Source organism: Cricetulus griseus, chromosome 3 (assembly GCF_003668045.3).
Source record: "Cricetulus griseus strain 17A/GY chromosome 3, alternate assembly CriGri-PICRH-1.0, whole genome shotgun sequence".
In the NCBI taxonomy this organism is placed as follows: domain Eukaryota; kingdom Metazoa; phylum Chordata; class Mammalia; order Rodentia; family Cricetidae; genus Cricetulus; species Cricetulus griseus.
The window spans coordinates 112,490,991-112,514,325 of record NC_048596.1 but is presented as its reverse complement, the minus strand read 5'-3'; the positions used below and the strand labels follow the sequence as shown (position 1 = coordinate 112,514,325).

The window sequence follows — 23,335 nt, the reverse complement described above, 5'->3', positions numbered from 1 at the left end:
TATATATATATATGTATATATATATATATATATATATGCATGCCCATACATCTCCCACTGTAATGATTTAGAAAAGAACAGAAACTTAACAATAATTTATAGTACATAAGTTATATAAGATGTTAATACATAAGATCTAGACTAATGTATAGCTATTATCCAAATCAAGTACATGGATATAAAGCAGGAAACTAGCATTACAGATATTGCAATGTGAGATCAGAATGTTTGATCCATGAGAACTGAGGTCTTGCCAAATTTTACAGCTCTAATGTGTAGCTTATTTTCTATGTTAACTAATGAGACAAAGTACATATTTTGACTTAATATTTGAGGGTAAATGTGTCACTTTACTCTTTTGCTCATGTATTGTAAAATGAATATGACAGGAAAATTTAATGAGTATTTTCAATTTTATAATGCACATTCCTGTAATTTTTTAAAGAATTTCTCTCAGGTCTTAACAAAATAATGAAACACTTTGGAGCAAAGATGCAAAGAAGCAGCCCTGCACTGGAGACCAAGATACAGAAAACCTCCACACCCACCATAGCCTTGCCCTTGGTGCTATGATAGACAGGGAGGAATGTAATCCAGACACTACAGAACACCAGCATGCTGAATGTCAAGTACTTGGCTTCATTGAATGTGTCCGGCAGATTCCTGGCCAAGAAAGCTACAGTGAAACTTCCCAGGGCAATGGATCCCAAGTATCCCAGAACACAATAAAAGGCAGTAATTGAACCTTTGTTACAGACAATCAAAATGTGGTCTTTTTCAATGTGTATGTCAACATCAACAAATGGAGGAGAAGTTCCCAGCCAGATCCCACACAGAATCAGTTGAATCATGGTGCAGATTGGAATGATGAAGTTCGGTGCCCCTGACACCAGCAGCCTCCTCATCCTTCTACCTGGAGTAGTAACCTTGAAGGCCAGTACTACTGTAATTGTCTTGGCCAACACCGTAGAAGCAGCCACAGTGAACACTATGGCAAATATGGTCTGCTGCATCAAGCATGTGATTATATTGGGTTTGCCAATGAAGAGCAAGGAACAGAGAAAGCAAAAAATGAGGGAGATAAGCAGAACATAGCTAAGATCTCGATTATTGGCCTTGACTGTGGGAGTGTCCTTGTGTTTCAAAAAGACACCTAGTATGCCAGCTGTTAGTAGAGAAAAGCATACAGCCAAGCAGGCTAGAGACATTCCCGAGAGGTCTTCATATCCCAGGAATGTCACAACTTTTTTGAGACAGCGATTTCTTCCAGGGTTTGCATACTGATCATCAAGGCACTTCACACACTGATCCATGCCTGATACAGGAAGAAATGTATCATCAGGTTAATATTTCTTGGTATTTCAGAGAATATGTTATAATAATGTAGTAAAAATCTCTTGTCACAGCTGGACTTTGGTGGAGCACCCATTAAATACCAGCACTCAGGAGGCAGAACCAGCTGATTTCTGTGGGTTCGAGGTCAGCCTGGTCTCCAGAGCGAGTGCCAAGATGGGTTCCAAACTTACACAGAGAAGCCCTGTCTCAAAAAACAAAAAACTCTTGTCACACTAGCCTTATTTTAGTGGTAGATATAAAGTTAAATTTGTGCTTAAGAATTAATAGCAAGGGTGGGTGTTGGTGGCACATGCCTTTAATCTCTGCACTTAGGAAGCAGAGGTAGGTGATTCTTTGTGAGTTTGAGACCAGACTGGTCTACAAAGTTACACAAAGAAAACCTTTCTCAAAAAAAACCCAAAATAAAAAATTAATAGCAACAAAGGTCAAAATCTTTTTTCTTCATGACGTTTTTTAAAGTCTGTTTATATTTTTCATTTACAGCCAGATCATTTTTATTTTCTTTTAAAATTTTTCAGCAAGTGACAGATTATTCATGTTTGGAAAATAAAATACCTTATTTTGAACAATATTGAATGACATATTCATTATGAACCATTCTATTGGCTATAAAATATGACATAATAGAAACACATTCTTTCACATGTGTTTTGTTCTGTCACCTACAAGGCAGGTACCAAATATCAATTACTTTTTGTAACCTCTTGTTTAATGAAACACAGCCAACCATACATATAGCTTTAAAGACTGCATAAATAGTGTCAGGGAAAGGAGAAACGTCATAAAGTATTTACCACCTTAAGTGTCTATGTGTTGAAGTATCACATTTACTATTAGGTTTCTTATGATTGTCGTCAAGAAAAAGAGTCTACCAGTTTACTAATTTATGTAAGATTTGATTGTCACTATTCTCAATAGAAAAATGTTTATTGAGAAAACAACTTGAGAGAGATGGTCTCCATCTTTTTATATTTTTGTATTTGGATGAATTTTTTAATTCGTTAACATATTTTTAAAATTAATTTTTACTTAAATTAAAAACAATCTTATTTTATATACCAATCCAAGTAACCTCTCCCTCCTATCCTCCTCTTGCCCCCACAAAGTCCCCATCCCAGCCTCCATAAATTCCTCAGGGAAGGTGAGGCCATCCATAGGGTATCATCAAAGTCTTCACATCTCTTGGGGACAGGCTCCCCCACATATATCTAGGCTGAGCAAGTATCCCTTTGGATGATTTTTAAAATTATTTTTGCCAGCCATACTAATCCTTGATAACCTTGCTTGAAATATTAAGTTTTGGTGGAATACAAGAAAGAGCAGGCAGGAAGTAAATACATGGATGCCTCTAATTTTAATATTGATGTTATCATTATGTAAACCATTGGGCAAAACACTCATATGGTTTTATTTTTCTAATCATTTTATAATCATTATTTGTTATAAAATATTATATTATCAATATTTTCAAATAAACACAAGGAACTATTTAATTTTATAAAGTAATAGTAGTACATTATTATTATCAACTAAAGTTAATATAATTAAACATAATTTCTCATTGATTTATTTTCAATTTATTATTGTAAGAAACATTTTCCCCAGTATTCAACTGGTACTCTACAAATAATGTTTAACTTTTCAATGGAATTATTTGTGTCTAAACTCTACATGCATCTCCACCTTAATCATGTTCAAATTACTTGGAAAAATTTACATTTTGATGTACAGATGAAGTAAAATAAAAAGTTTTTTTTTAGATTGGCATCATTATTCCCAAGCAATTAATTCCATCTTTTAGTTACCTGTTATACTACCAAATGTTACATGGGAACTTTGTCAATAAGTAGATATCCCTGACTACTTAATCTGAAATGTTTCCAATCCTACTTGTTTTCATGACTAATACATTAAATATATGTCTCAATTTGGATTTCTGTATGCTGGCTTCCAAACTCAAAAGGAAACTTACCAAGTGACTACATGATCTACCATAGGACACATGAGAATATGCATGCCTCTTAAGCAGGATGCATCATCAATAGCTTGTACACGTTGTGACACATCTCATTGGGGTATATAAATATAGACTTGCAACTTCCATGTCTTAGGGAAGATATTAGGAAGGGCTGAATCTCAGACTAAAGATAAATGGTAATGGGATCGATCTTTAGTACACTAAAACAGTTTCCACAAGAAAATATGTGAAGAGTTTCTACAATAAGGATTCAAAGAAGAAGTTCAGGGCACAGGATGTGATGCATAAGGAGTAGAATTGCTATTCATTTGATTTTCAATTCCTAGTAGATGTCACTGAGAATTATGTAAAAAAGGGAGAATTTAACTAATACAATGAATATTTTGTTATGTTATGTATTTACCTGTCATATTGGAAATTTCATTCTCTGGGCAAGGGGTACAATCAAAACAGCAAACAGCCTTTCCCTGATGAGGGGATTTTCTGAATCCTGGACTGCAAGGCACACTGCATATTGAGGGTGGAATCTTAGGAAAATGAGAATATTAAAAATGTTTTATCTACTTGGTAATAGTGATAGACATTTAGAACATAGTACTACTGAAAAACATCCTGTTACAAAGTTGCATTAAATTAAAAAGTAATGTCTGTTTTATATTGTGTTTCCTATATTACAGATATATTGTCATTTATATTATGAAAAACTTGTATGTATATGTGGGTTTATAACTAATCTATATCTATCTATCATATACATAGGTACATAGACATTTGAATGCATAGATACGATGTTGGAAGACATTGCTGGATGGTAAATGTCACAGCCTCCCAATGGCCTGGTGCCTTATCTCAATACTTCAACAACAGGTGTCTACTTAGAAACAACAGATCTTCCTTTCTGTCCATGCCATTATCTGGAGAATGGTTCTGTGCCAACCAGACTAATCTTCTCTGAAAGCTGTTTCTATAGCAGATTTCCTAACAAAAACCTTCTAGCAGAAATTTGTGCCAAAGTGCATGCCAAAGATGAATCAGGCATCATCTGCTATAGAACCCTACACATACTAAGCCTTGAGATAGGAGTGTTCCTCTTAAGGCAAATTATGGTTTGTCCCCATGTTCCCCAATCTTATATATTCTTTGTATTCTCTAATAAAGTTGATCTGGTTCACCAAAGTTTGTTTCCTTTGGAGCTGTTTCCACTCATGCTCATGGGATATGTACAGAGCTTTCTGTCACTGATATTAATTCTTGCCCTCTTGACCTTGTGGCCAGTAGGTCAGCAGGAAAAGAGGACCATCCACATTGTATGAATTTTCATACTACTGAACTAAATTGTAGTGAAGGAAAATCTAGAAATGCGAGAAGTTAGTGACTATATTTGAAAATACTCTGTCTCATGAAGATTGTAAAGTCAATTTTTATATTTGGGGTACTTGTGTTACATGTAGAATTGTACAAATAAGTAAAACAAACCTTCCTGAGGTCTATATTCCACTTTATGATCTCTTCAGACACATGAAACTGTTGACTATGCAACAAATGTTTGGAAAATTTTCCTATTTTGACCTTAAGTCCATGGTATGGCAAAAAATCCATAGTGTAATGAATGTCATACTTCATATCCTGGTTTTCTTTCAGATTCATGTTCACTTGCTTTCCAATAGGGTTTATAAATTGTATGGTCTTCAGGAAATTGACCACCTGAAACATTTATTATTTAATTTTAAGTATTCCTATGCATTAGAACAAATAATTTGAGGAGTATATTACCTATATTTTCTTAATATATCAAGAAATGTGATGTAATACCAAATCTCATATGGTAATTAGAAAGAAAATCCACTAAGGTATAACAACAACATTATGTTTTGGAAATACCATCTTCTCACTGAGGATAATTCTTTAGCTCTTTCACACCTGAATGATATTTTTAGAGAGTAGAGAGATATTACCCAAACTATTTCCTCTAAATGTTACCTGATAATCAGTTAAGAAATAATACTCCTCAGTATGTTAAGCAACGTGGAAGAATCACTTGCTGTTCTTTAGGATCTATTTACTTAATTGCACACCAAGATTCTGATTACATGAAACACACCTCAACTCATAGACAGATATTTCCTCAGAGTGAATGGTTGAGAAAGGATTTTACAATCAAATGGACCTAAGAAACAAGCTGGTATAGTTATCCTAGTATGTAAAAAATTAGGCTTCAAACTAAAATTAATGAAAAGAGATGAAGAATGGCATTTCATATTTATCACAGGAAAAATTGATCAGGATGAATTCTCAATTCTGAAACTATGTCCCAAGGACAAACACCCAAATTTGTCAAAGAAACACTAGTAAAACTAAAGTCACACATGAAAATCCCACACACTTACAGTGGGAGATTACAACACCCCAATCTCACTATTGGGTAGGACTACCAGACAGAAATGAAAGAAAAGAAAAAGAGAAAGAAAGAAAGAAAGAAAGAAAGAAAGAACAGAATTTATGACCCACTTGGGTTTAACAGTATGACCCATTTGGTTTAATAGGCATCTATAGAACTTTCTACCCAAACACAAAATGATATACTTTCTTCACAGCACCACACATAACCTTCTCTAAAATCTGCCACATACTTGGCAACAAAGAAAACCTCAGCAGATACAAAAAATTGTAATAACCCCCTGTATCCTATCAGATCACAATGGTTTAAAGTTAGAATGCAACAACACAGATTCCAGAAAACCTACAAACACAAGGAAATTGAAAATTGCTGAATTGATTCACTACTGGGTCAAGGAAGAAATAAAGAAAGAAATTAAAGACTTCTTAGAATTCCATGTAAATGAAGATACAGCATACCCAAACTTATGGGAAACTTTGAAAGCACTTCTGAGGAAAGTTCATACTACTAGAACCCACGTGAAGAAATTTGAGAATAGTTCCATTATAGAATCAACAGCATACATTAAATCTCTAGAACAAAAAGAAGCAAACTCACACAGGAGAAGCAGATTACAGGAAACAATGAAATTGGGGGCTGAAATCAATAAAGTAGAAACAAAGAGAGCAAAACAAAAAATCAATGATACAAAGAATTTGTTCTCCAAAATAAATCAACCAAATAGAGAATCCTTTATCCAAACAAACCAAAGGGCAGAGAGAGAATGTGGAACTTAACAAAATCTGAAATGAAAAGGAGGACATAACATAGGATACTGAGGAAATTTAGAGAATTATCAGGTCATACTTTGAAAACCCGTTTCCCACACAATTGGAAAATTTAAATGAAATTGACAATTTTCTGTATAAGTATCACTTACCAAAACTAAATAAAGAACACATAAGAAATATAAATAAATCTATATCCAATAATATAAGCATCATCATGTCTCCCAACCAAAAAAGATCCTTGTTTCAGCACAGAATTCTAACATTAATTCAAATAACAACTAATACCAATACTCCTCAAAGCATTCCACAAAATAGAATCAGAAGGGTCCTTGCCAAACTCTTTTTACATCGCTACAATTATGTTGGTACCTAAACCACACAAAGAAAGATACAACTAAGAAGGAGAAATGCAGACCAATATCCCTCATCAGCATGGATGCAAAATACACAATACTGTCAAATTGAATCCAAGAAAACATCAGAAAATTATCCACCATTATCAAGTAGGCTTTAACCCAGTGATGCAGGGATTGTTCAACATATGAAAATCTATCAGTGTAATCCACCACATAAACAAACTGCAAAAGAAAAACTACATGATTGTCTCATTAGATGATGAAAAAGCCTTTGACAAAATCCACAAACCCTTCATGATTAAGGACTTAGTGTGGTCAGGGATAAGAGGAACATACCTAAACATAACAAAAGCAATATACAGTAACCTAACAGCCAACATCAAACTAATTGGAAAGAAACTCAAAGTGATTCTCTTAAAATCAGTAACAATACAAGTTTGCCCACTCTCTATCTCTTCAATATTGTACTTGAAGTTCTAGCTAGAGCAATAAGACTACTAAAGAAGATCAAGGGGATACAAACTGGAAAGTAATAAGTCAAACTTTTACTATTTGCAGATGATATAATAGTATACATAGCTGACCCATAATATTCTACCAGACAACTCCTACAGCTGATAATCACCTTCAGCAAAGTGGCATGATACAAGATTAACACAAAAAATCAGTAGCCCTACTATACATAGATGGTAAATGGGATGAGAAAGAAATCAGTGGAGACTCACCCTTTTCAGCAGCCACACACAACATAAAATATCATGGGGTAGCATTAACCAAACATGTGAAAGACCTGTATTGCAAGAAATTTGAGTCTTTAAAGAAAGAAATTAAAGAAGATACCAGAAAATGGAAAGATGTACAACGCTCTTGGATAGGTAGAATCAACATAGTAAAAATGACATTCTTGCCAAAAGCAATCTGCATATACAATGCATTCATAATCAAAATTCCAGCACAATTTTTCACAGAATTTAATATATATATATATATATAATATTAAATATATATATTTCCATATTATATATATGGAAAAACAAAAATCCCAGAATAGCCAAAACAACCCTGTACAATAAAGCAACTTACAGTGGAGTCACCTTCCCTGACTTCAAGCTCTATTATAGAGCTTTAGTAATGAAAACAGCTTGGTCTTGACACAGATACAAAGTAGACCAATGGAATCCAAGTGAAACCCCTGATATTAATTCACACACCTGTGGAAACCTGATTTTTTACTAGAAGCTAAACTTATACAATGGAAAAAAGATAGCATATTCAACAAATGGTGCTGACATAACTGGATGCTGACATGTAGAAGGATTGTAGTTATATTCTTATCTATGCACAAAACTAATTTCAAATGGATCAAAGACTTCAACATAAATTAGCCACACTGAACCTACTAGAAGAGAAAGTGGAAGGTACCCTTGAATTAATTGGTACAGGAGACCACTTCCTGAACATAATGCCAATAGTACAGACACTGGAATCACTATTAATAAATGGTACCTGCTGATAGGACTATTTTTGTAAGCAATGGACACTGTCAACAAGACAAAATGGCAGCCTACAGAATGGGTAAAATCTTCACCAACCCTACATCTGACAGAGGGCTGATTTCCAAAATATAGAAAGAACTCAATAAGCTACACACTAAAATACCAAATAATGCAATTGAAAGGTAGGAATGCTGAAGTAAATAGACAACTCTCAATATAGGATCTAAAATGGATAAAAGACACTTAAGAAATTCCTCAACATCTTTAGCCTTCAGGGAAATGCAAAACAAAGCAATCTTACACTAGTCAGAATGGGTAAAATCAAAAACACCAATGATAGTTTATGCTGGAGTGGATGTGCAGAAAGGGTAACACTCTACCCGTTTTAGTGGGAGTGTAAAATTGTTCAGCCACTTTGAAAATCAGTATGGCAGCTTTTCCTGAAAAGAGTAATCAGTCTACTACAAGATCCAGCAATTCTACTCTTGTGCATATACCCAAATGATGCACATTGATACATCTAGGACATCTGTACAAATATGTTCATAGCAGCATTGTTTGTAATAGCCAGATTGTGGAGGCAATATAGATGCTGTTCAGTCAAAGAGTGGATGAAGAAAATGTGGTACATTTACACAATGTAGTATTATTCAGCAGAAAAATAAAACAATGCAATCTTAAAATTAGAAGGCAAATGGATGGAACTGTAAGAAACCATCGTGACTGAGGTAACCTAGTCATAGAAAGAGAAGCATCTTATGTACTCACTCATAGTAGACAAAGAGGCAATGATAACACTCCTACATTCCATACCACCAGTGAAGCTAAGGAATAAGGAGGACCCTATGAGAGACATAGATGGTCCCCTCGAGAAGGGGAAAGAGACAAGTGATCCTGATCAAATTGGTAGCCTGACAGAAAGGGCAGGGAGGGAGGAGAAAGAGAAAAGCAGTACAGTAGGCTGAGAAAATGAGAGATCAGGAAGAGTACATTTGCAAAAGAATAGAGGAGAGCAATAAAGAGATACCATAATACTTTGAGCCCTTATAGGTTTTTAAAAAAATTTCTCTCTAGGAATTGTTCAGAGTTCCACAAGGATGTATCCAACTAAGAGTCTAAGCAATAGTAGAGGCTACCTTAAATGCCCTTCACCTATAATGAGATTGATGGCTACCTTAAATGCCATTATAGAACCTTCATCCAGTAGCTGATGGAAGTAGAAGTAGACACACACAGCTAAATGCTGGGCTAAATTCCTTGAATCCATTTGTAGATAGGGAGGAGGGATGATCAAAAGCATCAAGACCATGCTGCCAAACCCCACAGAAAAAGGTGACCTGACCATTTAAGAGCACATGTTCCCTAGTCATGAAGTTGGGGAACCAGCATTGCATTGTAGGTGCAAGTGCGGAGTCCTGGGCAGTTTATAGGAGCTCTGACCTTGGAACCAATATTTATCCCTAGTGCAGAAATAGACTTTGGGAGCTCCTTCCCCATGAAGGGATTCGCTCTCAGCCTAGATACAGCGGGGAAGACCTAGACCCTCCCCCAAAAGATCGGACAGAATTTTATGATAACCCATGAAAGGCTTCACCCTTCCTACCAAGTGGATGGAGCTTATGATGGGGAGTTCATGGGGGTCATGTGAGGATGGGAGTGAGGAGAGGGAAGTAGGATTTATATGGAAAATAAGTTTGTCTCTAAGTCAATAAATTAAAAAATAGAACGAACTATATTTTATTTCAAATATTGAAACTATGCACATGTGGAAGAAATTGTTATGGAAAATACTGTTGGCACAGATCTTGAAAATCTGTTATTGTTTTCCGTAGTAGAGTTTTTAATCAGTAAGAGTCTCAGATATTTGTCAACCTGTATATAAATTCTGTCTAGGCTAGAAATGATCCAGGTGTTCTTGCACAGAAACCACATTATCTATTACAAAAATTATATTTTATCACTACGTTGCATTCATTTAGAATACTTATTACCTGCCAAGAGTCAAATTCCAGCCTTTCCCCAGAATAATTTGGCCATGTATGTCCTTCTTGTAGCAGCATCTCATGGAGTGCATGGGCCACAGCATGCACAGTATTGTATAGGACATAACCTGTACCACCCACAGACATTTCAAACTTGTGCTTGAGTAACCATATATATAGTTTGTCTGTTGAGGAATTCTTAATTTTCATTAAATTAAATGAATTTGTGGAACAATTAAAATAAATCCACCATAATTTAGCAAGAGCAAATGGATTAGTATACTTGGAAGGATCTATTGTCTCAATAAATGTTGTAAAACCAGATAATTCAGAAAAATGAGGCAAAAAAGTAAAGGTCCCAAAGAAGGAATCAAGAAGGAATCTCTCATTATGTTTGATTAAGTCCCACTCTGAGGTAGTGACCCAGATCCTCTGAACATTTACTAATCTGTAGAGTCTAAGGTTGAGCTGAAGATGAGAGTCTTTGTCTCCATAAATGATAACAACTCTTGCTGATGATGTTATGATCTCATTATAAAAGATATTTGCATTTTTCTGGAATAATATTTTATCTTCCACAATAATGTGTACAAAGGCCAAGCATACACTGTTTTTATGTGTCTCTCTCCTCAATTCAAAGAGAAACTGAAGTCCTAGGTCATCATCCGAGATGATTGCTCCAACCCAGTTCCATCTGAAATATACCACCAAAGACACCATTGCCAAGGCCAGAGCTGTGTCCTTAGGAGCCATCTGGTAGAGATTTGGAAACTGTTCACGACTGCTCAGAATAGGATGAAATGGCCCATAGTAAATCTGAATGCCATAAACATAAAAAATAACTTGAAGAAGTTAGAATACATAATGATCACTCTAAAATATTTGTGCTCATCAAATGCTTGGAATATTAAGGCATGTATATTTTCCTCTCATTAAATCAAATGTGATTTCTTCTAAATATCTTAAAAAGCATAAATGAACTAAGACTGCTTCTAAAACACTTCAATTTTCTCAGTTTCTTTTGGGTGTATGTATGCTAAAGTACTATTGTATGTCACAATACATTCTGAGAATATATGCTTTGAATACTCTGCCTCAAATAAACATATACACACTTGTTCTGTCAGCCTCGGTATCTGAAAATCAGAATAAAAGAAGCCAATATTTCTTTAAAACTTGCTCACTCATCATTACCTCTGGTCTATTAGTGATGTACAGGAGTGGTCCAAGCATTGCAGATGATAACCATATTGGACCTGTAAGTACAATTAAGTATCTTCTCTGATTTATACAGTAGTAGTTAGGAAGAAATTCACCAATTCTTGTGGATAAACTATTCATTCTCCAATCATCCAGTAAATTACATTCAACTTTAACTAGCAGAGAAATGTTTGGCAGAATATGAGTGTCTTTGTTGATATTTTCAAGAGCAAAATAAAGAGAAAAAATCAAGTGGATATTCTTAGTAGTCAGCCTGAAAAGAGAGCAAAGAGATCATTAGGGATTGGGCTCCAAACATAATATTAATTTACACTAATAGTGGTAATTTATTTTATTCATACTTTTTCCATTGCTATGGTGATACAAGCCCTGTAATAGTACAGATTGAGAATATGAGATTTCTCAAATTATGTAAAGATTCATCAGAGTTTTTTGGTAGAACTCATGTGGGATTCTTTGATTTTGAACTTTCATAGTTTTATTCCTTTGCATGTGTGTACACTGAGAAGAAGGTCCTAGAAGACATTTATTTCTACTCATTACTTTATTCTAGAATTCTAATAAAAAACATACGTGTAAAATAGAAGGATATAATCTTCTACCCAGATTGTGATAAATTTTAACAAAGAAACTGCTGTTGACAAAGCCATGACTTAGTTATGAATAAAAGGATTGGGTAACCACATATATTCATTTGTTTTACCATCTCTGAGAATCTTTAAATTCATAAATAGATATAGCTTAATTACTTTTACTTTTTATCTGTAGCTCATGTCCCTTTGTCCTTTTCCATTCCATTTGATGCTGATTAATTTTCAGTGATATGTTATTGATTATAACAATGACTGTATATTATGAGGAATAAGCCATCTTCAAATGGGACCTCAGGTTAATGATGACCTATTTCATTTTTATTTATTCATCTGAACATGCTAATCCTTTCTACAGATTCTTGTTGCTTTCTGTTGATTATCAAAATGTTTAACTTCTCTAATATCTTTACTTTTTATATCTGAGTATTTTCTCTGATGTATTTTCTCATTCATTTAAAAATTACCTAAAACTTTGTTAATAATTTGTCTTATTTTTCTGTTTTCTTTATGAGTGTTTCAGCTCTTGTTTCCTCTCATGTGTTTTTCATTGCTTTATGATGGGGTCCCATATTTGAGTTCACTAGACTATTTTCTTGTTCTTTAGCTAGTATCCAATTGAATCAACAGTATATTTCCCCTATAAGTTATGGTTATTTTCCTTGAATAATTTTACTGTGAAGTTCAGTATTTTCTTTATTTCTTGAACATTTCTATCCAATTTAGAAATAACCACAGCTGCATTGTTTATTTATTTACCTTCCATTTCATGTGAATTTTTTCATGTATATTTCTAGTTTTATATTTGAAATCTATAGTTAAAACAATGAAATTACCATTGCAAGACATTAATATATAAATTTATTAAATCCTTATATTACAAATAAATTTTTAGAATACATAATTTTTCTTCTTGTGTATTCAAGTCTTCAGTTTCGAAGAACTCCTATTATTCTTTCATTTTGGATTCAAAGGTTTCTATATCACACTTTAGAGTACTTAGTAGTTTACATGCTTATTTAAAATATTTTTCCCATGAAACATCATTTTTCTACATTTTCTAATCTTAAAGATGACCCATTACTATTCATTGCTGGGTTTTCATTTTAATCTGTCAACTAGCTGGAGTATGAGTGGAAATTTTCTCCCCTTCATTTCACCATACTGTCTTCTACTGTGAAGCATGAATATGATATGCTGCCAATCGTAACACTCTGTTTATTTTCAAGATCAAATTTTTGTTGCTGCCGTTATTTCATATCCTAAAGAAAAATCCTTTAGTGTCAGTATTTCTATTCGTTGCCACTAACAGGATAATCCTCCTTTGTTATTTTGTTCCAATCATCTGTTTTTACAGGTTTCTCTTGCTTTATTCTGAGTCATGAAGTTGCTCTTCTAAGTAAATCCTTTATCTATGTATAACAGAAATAATCTAGACACAAATCTCATTCATCACAAAAATGGCTAAGAATGGAGGAATAGTGGCCATTAATACATTCTTGAAAAGTGAGACTCAATTTTCTTTAAGGATATGACACCAGGTTGATCATTCATTGCTCACTGAAAGAACACAAGTACAAAAATTAATCAGAAGTACAAATGATACTTGATGTGCTAATAAAAATATTGGTGAAAGAGCAGAGCAAATTTCATCAAAATCCATTATACTAAGCTATTAACCAACTAATAAAAATGGTACCTAGTACAATAGCTTCATAACATTCAAGTTTTACATGAACTCACAATTTTGGAAAATTAATTTGATGTGATTGCATTTTCATTGATATCCCTGGAAGATATATATATATATATATATTATATATATATATTATAAAAGAAATAACTATATACAATATGTTACTCTTTCTGTCTTTAAACAATCAAATCACAAGTTCTAGTGAATAACTGAAGCCACAAAAAATGCCTTTGGTTAATCACAGATATTCTTGTTAGGTATGTCATCAAAAGAGTGGCACATGTGAAATCTGATTCATTAAATTATACACCAAAAAACTTAGAAGTAACCTGGGTAGAAAATGGTCAACCAACAATCCTTTTTAGTGATAACATTTATGAAAATAGTGGATCAATAAAGTGGTGTGGTATATTGAAGGTAGTCTTCTAATTGAGTTTTAAATGAATTCATATCAAACATTTCATTTTAATACTCCAGCTTGTCATATTAGTTTCCAGTGGTGTAGAAGCTCCATGAAAACAAACATTGTGGAGGCCCTGCTCAGAGACATCTGATGCCAGGGATCTGCTCAGCAGATCTTAACTCTGCAGTGGTATCCGGTACACCTGGACAGTCCTGAGGCCCCAGGAACAGTGCCACCTCCACGCACAAGAAAAAGACAGATATCAGTATATTGGATCTGTTTGCATCTACCAGAAGGGATCCTTGGTCCCATACCCACTAGGAGAGGAAGAAACCCCTCTACACCCACCAGAAGAAAGGATGAGAAGAGGACAATATAAAAGCACATTCAACAACAGGAAACCCAATATGTCTCCACCAGAGACTAGAAACCATACACCAACAAGACATGAACATCACAATGCAAATGTAGCAGAAGAGAATGACCTTAAAAACATCTTCATGAAAATGATAGAGGAGCTCAAAGAGTATATGAGAAAATCCCTTAAAGAATTGGAAGAAAAAAAAAACCAAACAATACAAGATACCAACAAATCTCTCAAGGAAACAATTCAAGCCCTAAAAACTGAAATAGAGACAGTAAGGAAAGCACAATCTGAGGGAATGCTGGAAATAAAAAAGCTGGGTAATTGATCAGGAACTACTGATGTAACCATAACCAACACAATGCAAGAGATGCAAGAGAAAATCTGAAGAGTTGAAGACACAGTAGTAGAATTAGACTCATCAACCAAAGAAAATCTTAAGTTCAACAAATCCCTAAAAAAAGATCTGGGAAATATGGGATACCATGAAAATACCAAACATAAGAATAATAGGTATAGAAGAAGGTGAAGAAATCCAACTCAAAGGCTCAGAAAACATATTCAACAAAATCATAGAAGAAAACTTTCCCAACCTAAAGAAAGGCATGCCAATGAAAATACAAGAAGCATACAGAATACCAAATAGACTGAACCAAAATAAAGGTCTCTTCGCCACATAACAATCAAAACACCAAACATATAAAACAAAGAGAAAATATTAAGAACAGAAAAATAAAAAGGTTAAGTAACTTATAAAGGCAAAACTATCAGATTTACACCTGACTTTTCCATGGAAAGTCTGAAAGCCAGAAGGTCCTGGATAGATATTCTACCTACACTAAGAGACCATGGATGCCAGCCCAGACTACTATAACCAGCAAAGCTTTCCATCAACATAGATGGAGAAAACAAGATATTCCATGACAAAACCAGATACATATCCACCAATCCAGCCCTACAGAAAGTTCTGGAAGGAAAACTGCAATCCAAGGAAGTTAACTACAACCATAGATATATAGGCAATAGATAACTCTACTTTATCAACAGCCAAAAGAAAAAAAGGTATGGAATCCCACACATAATTTCACCACCACCACCAAATCCAAAACAAACAAGAATGAACAATCAATGGTCATTAATATACTTATAGTAAGGCTCTTAACTCACCCATAAAAAGACACAGATTAGCAGAATGGATAAGAAGACAGAATCCATCCTTCTCCTGCACACAAGAAACACATCTCAACTTCAAAGACAGATGGTACATAAGAATTAAAGGTTGGGAAAGATTTTCAAATCAAATGGACCCAAGAAACAAGCAGGGGTAGCAATCCTAATACCAAACAAATTGGATTTTAAACTAAATTCAATCAAAAGAGATAAAGGAGGAAACTTCCTACTCATCACAGGAGAAATCCATTAGGATAAAGTCTCAATTTTGAACATTTATGCCCCCAAAACAAAGACATCCACATTTGTAAAAGAAACATTACTAAAACTCAAATCAGACATAAAACCACAAACAGTTATAGTGGGAGACTTCAACACCCCACTCTCACTACTGGACAGGAACAAGAGACAGAAACTTATCAAAGAAAGAAAGGAACTAATAGAAGTTATGGTGCATTTGGACTTGACAGTTATTTATAGAACATTCCATTCAAATACAAAACAATTTACATTCTTCTTAGTGTCTCATGGAACATTTTCTAAAACTGAACACATACTTGGCAACACAGCAAACCTCAACAGGTATAAAAAATTGAAATAACCCCCTGTATCTTATCAGACCACCATGCTTTAAAGTTAGAATTCAACAGCAACACGAATTACAGAAAACCTAAAAACTCATGGAAATTTAGTAACACCTAATTGCGAAATTATTGGGTCGAGGAAGAAATAAAAAAAGAAATCAAAGATTTCCTAGAATTCAATGAGAATGGGGACACAACATACCCAAACGTATGGGACACTTTGAAAGCAATGCTAAGAGGAAAGTTCATAGTGCTAAGGGCCCACATGAAGAAACAGGAGAATACACTAGAGAATTAACAGCACAACTGAAAGATTTAGAATACAAAGAAACCAATATACCCCTGAGGAGCAGAAGCCAGGAAATAATCAAATTGAGGGCTGAAATCAATAAAATGGTAACTAGAGAACAATATAAAGAATCAATATAATGAAGAGTAGGTTCTTCCAAATAATCAACAAGATTTATCTAAACATACCAAACAGCAGAGTGTGAACATGCAATTTAATAAAATCAGGAATGAAAAGGGGCACATAACCACAGACACAGAGGGAATCTAGAGAATCATTATGTCATACTTCGAAAACCCCTATTCCTCAAAATTCAAAAATTTAAAGGAAATGAACAATTTTCTGGACAGATTACAGTTACCAAAGTCAAATCAAGAATAGATAAGCAACTTAAATAGACCTATAAGCCCTAAAGAAATAGAAGCAGTCATCAGATGTCTCCCAACCATAAAAACCCCAGGGCCAGATAGCTTCAGTGCAGAATTCTACCAGAAATTCAAGAAACAGGTAATATCAATTCTTCTCAAAGTATTCCACACAACACAAGTAGAAGGGTCTTGCCAAACTCTCTTTATAAGCCTTCAACAACCTTGATACCCAAACCATACAGAGACACAACTAACAAAGAGAACTAGAGACCAACTTCCCTCATGATCTTTGATGCAAATATTCTCAACAAAATACTGGCAAATTGAATCCAAGAACACATGAAAGAAATCATCCACCATGATCAAGTAGGCTTCATCTCAGGGATGCAAGGGTGGTTCAATATATGAAAATCCATCAATGTAATCCACCATATAAGCTGACTGAGGAAAAAATACCACATGATCATCTCACTAGATGCTGACAAAGCCTTTGACAAAATTCAACATCCATTCATGATAAAAAGTCTTGGAGAATCAAAGATAACAGGAACATACCTCAACATAATAAAAGAAATATACAGCAAGCCGACAGACAACATCAAATGAAATGTAGAGAAACTCAATGCAATTCCTCTAAAATCAGGGACAAGACAAGGCTGTCCACTCTCTCCATACCTCTTCAATATTGTCCTTGAAGTTCTAGCTAGAGCAATAAGACAACAAAAAGAGATCAAGGGAATACAAATCAGAAAGAAAGAAGTCAAACTCTCACTATTTGCAGATGATATGATAGTCTATATTAGTGACCCGAAAAACTCTACCAGGGAACTCCTACAGCGATAAACACCTTCAGCAAAGTGGCAGGATACAAGATTAACTCAAAAAAATCTCTAGCCCTACTATATACCGATGACACATTGGTGGAGAAAGAAATCAGAGAAACATCACCCTTTACAATTGCCACAAATAGCATAAAATACCTTGGGGTAACACTAACAATAAAGGGAAAGACAGAGGGATGATCTCCAAAATATAAAAAGAACTCAAGAAGCTAGTCTCCAAAACACAAAACAATCCAATTAAAAAGTGGGATACAGAATTAAATAGACAATTCTCAATAGAAGAATCTAAAATGGCTGAAATACACGAAAGAAAGTGTTCAACATCGAGGTTCAGGGAGCTCCTCCCTGCCTGGGCGTGTCTACTTCAAGCAGGCACAAGTCTGGGGAGATCTGGGTGAATGGTGCTTTGGACAGGAGTTGGGCAAGAGCAGGGGTCACTCACCTAGTTGTGATCAGTCGTCGGAAAGGAAAGGAAGGGTGGCCTGTACCCAGATTCAGGGAGCTCCTCAAGCAAATGGGAATCAGTCTACCACCACAAGATCCAGCAATTCCACTCTTAGATATATACCCAAAAGAAGAACATTCATAAAACAAGGACAGCTGTTCAATGATGTTCATAGCAGAACTATTTGTAATAGCCAGGCAGCCTAGATGCCCCTCACCAAAGAACAGATACAGAAAATGTGGTATATTTACACAATGGAGTACTACTCAATGTCTCCCTGTATTATGGTGTCTCCATTCTTGTTACCTTCTATTCTTCCACTAACTCAAACGTTCTGCTCCCTCATGTCCTCTGCATGCCTCCTCTTCTTCCCTTCTCATTCTACTAACTCCCTCCCTCTCTTCCCATGCTCTCAACAAAAAAATACACAAATACCCCAAAAACAATGGAATCTTGAAATTTGCAGGAAAATGGATGGAACTAGAAGAAACCACAAAAAGAAGACATGATATGTACTGACTCATATGTGGATTTTAGACATAGAGTAAAGGATTTCCAGGCTACAATCCACACTTCCAGAGAAGCTAGTAAACAAGGAGGATCATACATGATCCTCTGGAGAATGGGAAATGGTCAAGATCCCCTGAGCAAATTGAGAGCATGGGAAGAGAGGGAGGGAGTTAGTAGAATGAGAAGGGAAGAAGAGGAGGCATGCAGAGGACATGAGGGAGCAGAACGTTTGAGTTAGCAGAAGAATAGAAGGTAACAAGAATGGAGACACCATAATACAGGGAGACATTTTAGGTTACAGAGAAATCAGGGACTAGGGAAATGTTGGGGGATCTACATAGATGACACTAGCTAACAATCTAAGCAAGAAAGGAGAGGCTACCTTAAATGCCCTCCCCTGATATTGAGATTGATGACTGACTTATATGCCACCTGATAACACTCATCCAGCAGCTGGTGGAAGTAGAAGCAGCTGACACCCACAACTTTTCACTGAATTGAAATGGAATCCATGGGTCTAGACCAGGCTGGTGAAACCCACAGAAACAACTGACCTGAATATCAGGGAACTCTTGCTTCCCAGACTGATAGCTGGGATACCACCATGGGACTGATCCAGACCCCAGAAACATGGATTTCATTGAGGAAACCTCGGAAATATACAGTACCTCCTGTAGTATCCAGTACTTAGCCCTAGCATAGATGTGGACTTTGGGAGCCCATTCCACATAGAGCGATACTCCCTGAGCCAAGACACATGGGGATGAGCCTAGTCCATATCCCAAAGATATGATAGAGTCTGATGACACCGTATGGAAGGCCTCACCATCGGGGGTGTGTGTGAAAGGATATGTGATAGGCATGGTTTTAGTTGGAGGAGGTGGTAGGGGGAGGACCAGAGGGAGAAGGGAACTGGGATTGTCATGTAAAACAATCTTGTTTCTAATTCAAATTAAAAAATCTGAAAACCAGAAAACAAACATTTACTAGGATTGTCACATATTGACATATGCTACAGTCAAAGATGTTTATTACAAATAGTAATCACTATAACATTTCTTTCTTTTTTTTTGGTTTTTCAAGACAGGGTTTCTCTGTGGCTTTGGAGGCTGTCCTGGAACTAGCTCTTGTAGACAAGGCTGGCCTCGAACTCACAGAGATCCTCCTGCCTCTGCCTCCCAAGTGCTGGGATTAAAGGCATGTGCCACCACCGCCTGGCTTTTGTAACATTTCTTCTGGGACTTATTATGAATCAAATTCAAATGGCATGTACCCAAACTTTAGGAAGTCTTTCAAAAATGAAGGATATATAATAAAATAGTGAATATTAGAGAATAATTCATGTAGTGTAAAATTCTAAAATTGAGGAACAAACACACTAATTTCAATGATTTTGCTAATCACAAATATTAAAAGTTTGAAGTTGTTTATCACCACTTTTATTGCTGGTTCTCATTATTTCTATAATCTTCTTGAAAATTTCTGTATTCTACTCCATGATACCAAGCATCCATTTCTGCTTAAATTTCATTCTTCTATATGTTATTAAAAATGAATACAACTTTCATCTCAATGATAAACAACTGTTGTGTTCCTCACAGAGAGTGGAATGCTCATCTTGTACAATACTCATTACCATATATTTAGACTGTTACTTGTGATAATTTGCTTAGTAAATTATAGCAGACATTGCTATAATTATTCAAACCAAATACAATTAATAAAGTTAGATTATGGTTTAATATATAAATCTATAGTGTGTTGTATGTATTCCTACAATATAAACACACTCTTGATAATTGGGAAAAAGGTAAAGATAAACAAGTGTGAAATAAGTGCCAGAGATTATAGTTGTGGACCATAGAATCAAGACATGAAAATATTAAATCAATAGCAAGTAAAGTGATCATATTTATGACTTCAATAGACTTCTTAAAATTATGGCATGTGCTTCTCACAACAGCTTTCATTCTAGTACTTGACAAGGGAAATATAGTCAATATTTACAGTGACATAGTGTTGTTGTGTTTTTATTTGGCTTCCAGCTCAAAAAATGACATGGAGACATTGACTATGAAAGCATAGCCTTGGCTTAACTTGTTTCAAGTTAGCTACTATAAGTTAAATTACCCTGTTTCTACTAATTTACTTCATGCCCTGTGGCTATATTACCACATTTCTTTGATACCCATTTTGCTTGTCTTTCATCTCCTGGCATTTCTGTCTTCTTCTTCCTAGCATACTATCTGTCAACACAGTCCTGCCTAATTATTGACCACTCAGATTTTTATTTCAACCACAGTGACACATCTTTACAATGTACCCTCTTTAACAAGTACACAAAATGTCTCCTGCAATTGGAAAGATGGATGTTATAATTGAATAACACAAAATGTTACAGAAAAACTCTACTGTCATTGCCATTAAAAAGGAATCTGACTGCACATGGGCTCAAAAGAAACAAAATCAAATAAAAAGCATTAAACTAGCAAAATAAAGGATCTTTATGTTTCTATGCTTGATTTCAGCTGCAAGAGTCATGCAGCAGAGCAGGCTTGAAATGATGACATAAACAACACTTGAATAAAATTGCAGTATTCTACTAAGAAATGTACCCATGATGCAGAGAAGAAATATCAAAGACCTCTCTTCACTTTAATTGGGCATTCCATCATAAAGGAAGAAACACTAACACAACTCTGATAGAGGAATTTACTCAGTCTTAAAGAAATGGACTCATCTCACTGCTTTGTGTTATGATTCTCAGGAATATCATTTGGCAACATGCAATGGGAATTGCAACTTTTAAAGAAATCCCTTTAGAAAAAGTATAGACAGGGTGTCTCTCTCAGCTTCCATCCTGAAATATCTGATCCTAAAACTATGAGCCAGATAATCATGAAATCACCTGGAACAGAGAAATAACCAGCATAAAACAAGAAATTTTGGTTATGTCCTGGATAGTAAGGTAGGGCAACAGAGACAGAAGAGAAGGAGAATGACATTTTGCTTATACATATGTCTTTTATTATTTGGATTGATGATGAATTAAAAAAACAAATAAATGAAGGACACTTACTTCTTATCTAGATTACTGGGGAAAATTTCATTCTTCATGTGACCATGATTTGTATAAATAGAAAACAAACAATCAGTATCTTTATCTTGACCCCAGATATCTATATCGTTTCTTCTCAGAAAGCACCTGGTACCTGTCAAACTCCAAAATAGAAAGGAAAGCCTCAGGACCAAGAAGAAAAATTTCAAGTAGACCATCTTCATAATGTCACCAAGATGGAAACCAAGGTAAATGTGCACAAAGCAATGTTTCACAGAAAACCACATTTCAAATGTTCCTGTACACATATATGTATCTCTTTTATTGCACTTTATTTTAGAAGGGCATTTATGCTTCCCAATATATTTCTTCTCAGCTTATTGCTCTCTGGAGAACTGTGAAGCATTCTCAGGCTTCAGGGAGTGCATCAGAGGTATTATGCTCAGGTGCATGAAAATTTCAATGATTTGTTTAAATAATTATCTTCATTTCCACATTCATGTGATTACATCCACATTAGTGGAGGTGAAGGCCCCAGGCTTGATTACTCCTGAGATAGCTATGTAACCATCCCAACACAAAAAGTCTCTTTAATTGTCAACATGTGAAATACTTGAGGCATATTGCATTAGCCATTCCAAACCAAGTTTTATATGTTATTATCAGATGCAACCCATTGCAGACAGAGTATATCATAGACATACAAGTAGATTTCTCGTCATGTTTATGGTATGGAATGCATTATCACCTATTTTGTTTCCTAACTTGCACATGACATGCAATTTGAAACACAAACACATTGATGCATGCATGCACCTGTGTGCACGCATGCATACACACACACACACACACACACACACACACACACACACACACTAACATGGCCACAGGCAGCACAAAGTCTCCAAGAGTTGCAGGGATTAGAGAACACATAATCATATCATAAAAGTGTAAATGCCTATTTGTATCTCAATATCAATACAGAAACTGATATGATTTTGATAGTTCTATTTATGGCCTTGGCTTCAGTTCCAACTAATTGACATCTTACCTTATCTATTCTTTGAATAATCTTCTATCCCTAATTTACTCCATATTTTTTCATAACTTTCATATGACTAAAATTGTACAGAGCTGGGTTTCTTTTATTTTCCTTATTTATTTCATTGGTTTATTCATTGGCATATACTTTGCATAATATTTTCCTTTTATTGAAAATAAATCCTTTTCTCACAAAATATATCCTGATTATGGTTTCCCCAGCATCAACTCCTCTAATCTCATTCCACAAAACCTTGTAACCAGATGTGCTCTGTTTCTGTTTCTGGTTAGAAAAGAGTCTTTAAAGCATTATAATATAAGAAAATGTAACTTAATAAGATCAAACTAAAACCAACACATAGAAACTAAATGTAGAAAAGGAAGAAAAATAGCACATGGGAAGGTACATGAATTAGAA

General features: G+C 35.0%; 1 protein-coding gene across 1 annotated transcript; it reads right to left on the bottom strand.

Moving 5' to 3' along the window:
* Window positions 1-395: 395 nt before the first annotated feature.
* Window positions 396-22,094, bottom strand: LOC100766163 (vomeronasal type-2 receptor 116-like). Its single transcript, XM_027407935.1, has 6 exons — window positions 21,898-22,094; window positions 11,531-11,810; window positions 10,346-11,152; window positions 4,811-5,038; window positions 3,738-3,861; window positions 396-1,315 (listed from the first exon to the last, which is right to left on the bottom strand). Exons 1-6 carry the CDS (start codon window positions 22,092-22,094, stop codon window positions 396-398), a joined length of 2,556 nt encoding a protein of 851 aa, XP_027263736.1.
* Window positions 22,095-23,335: the final 1,241 nt, after the last annotated feature.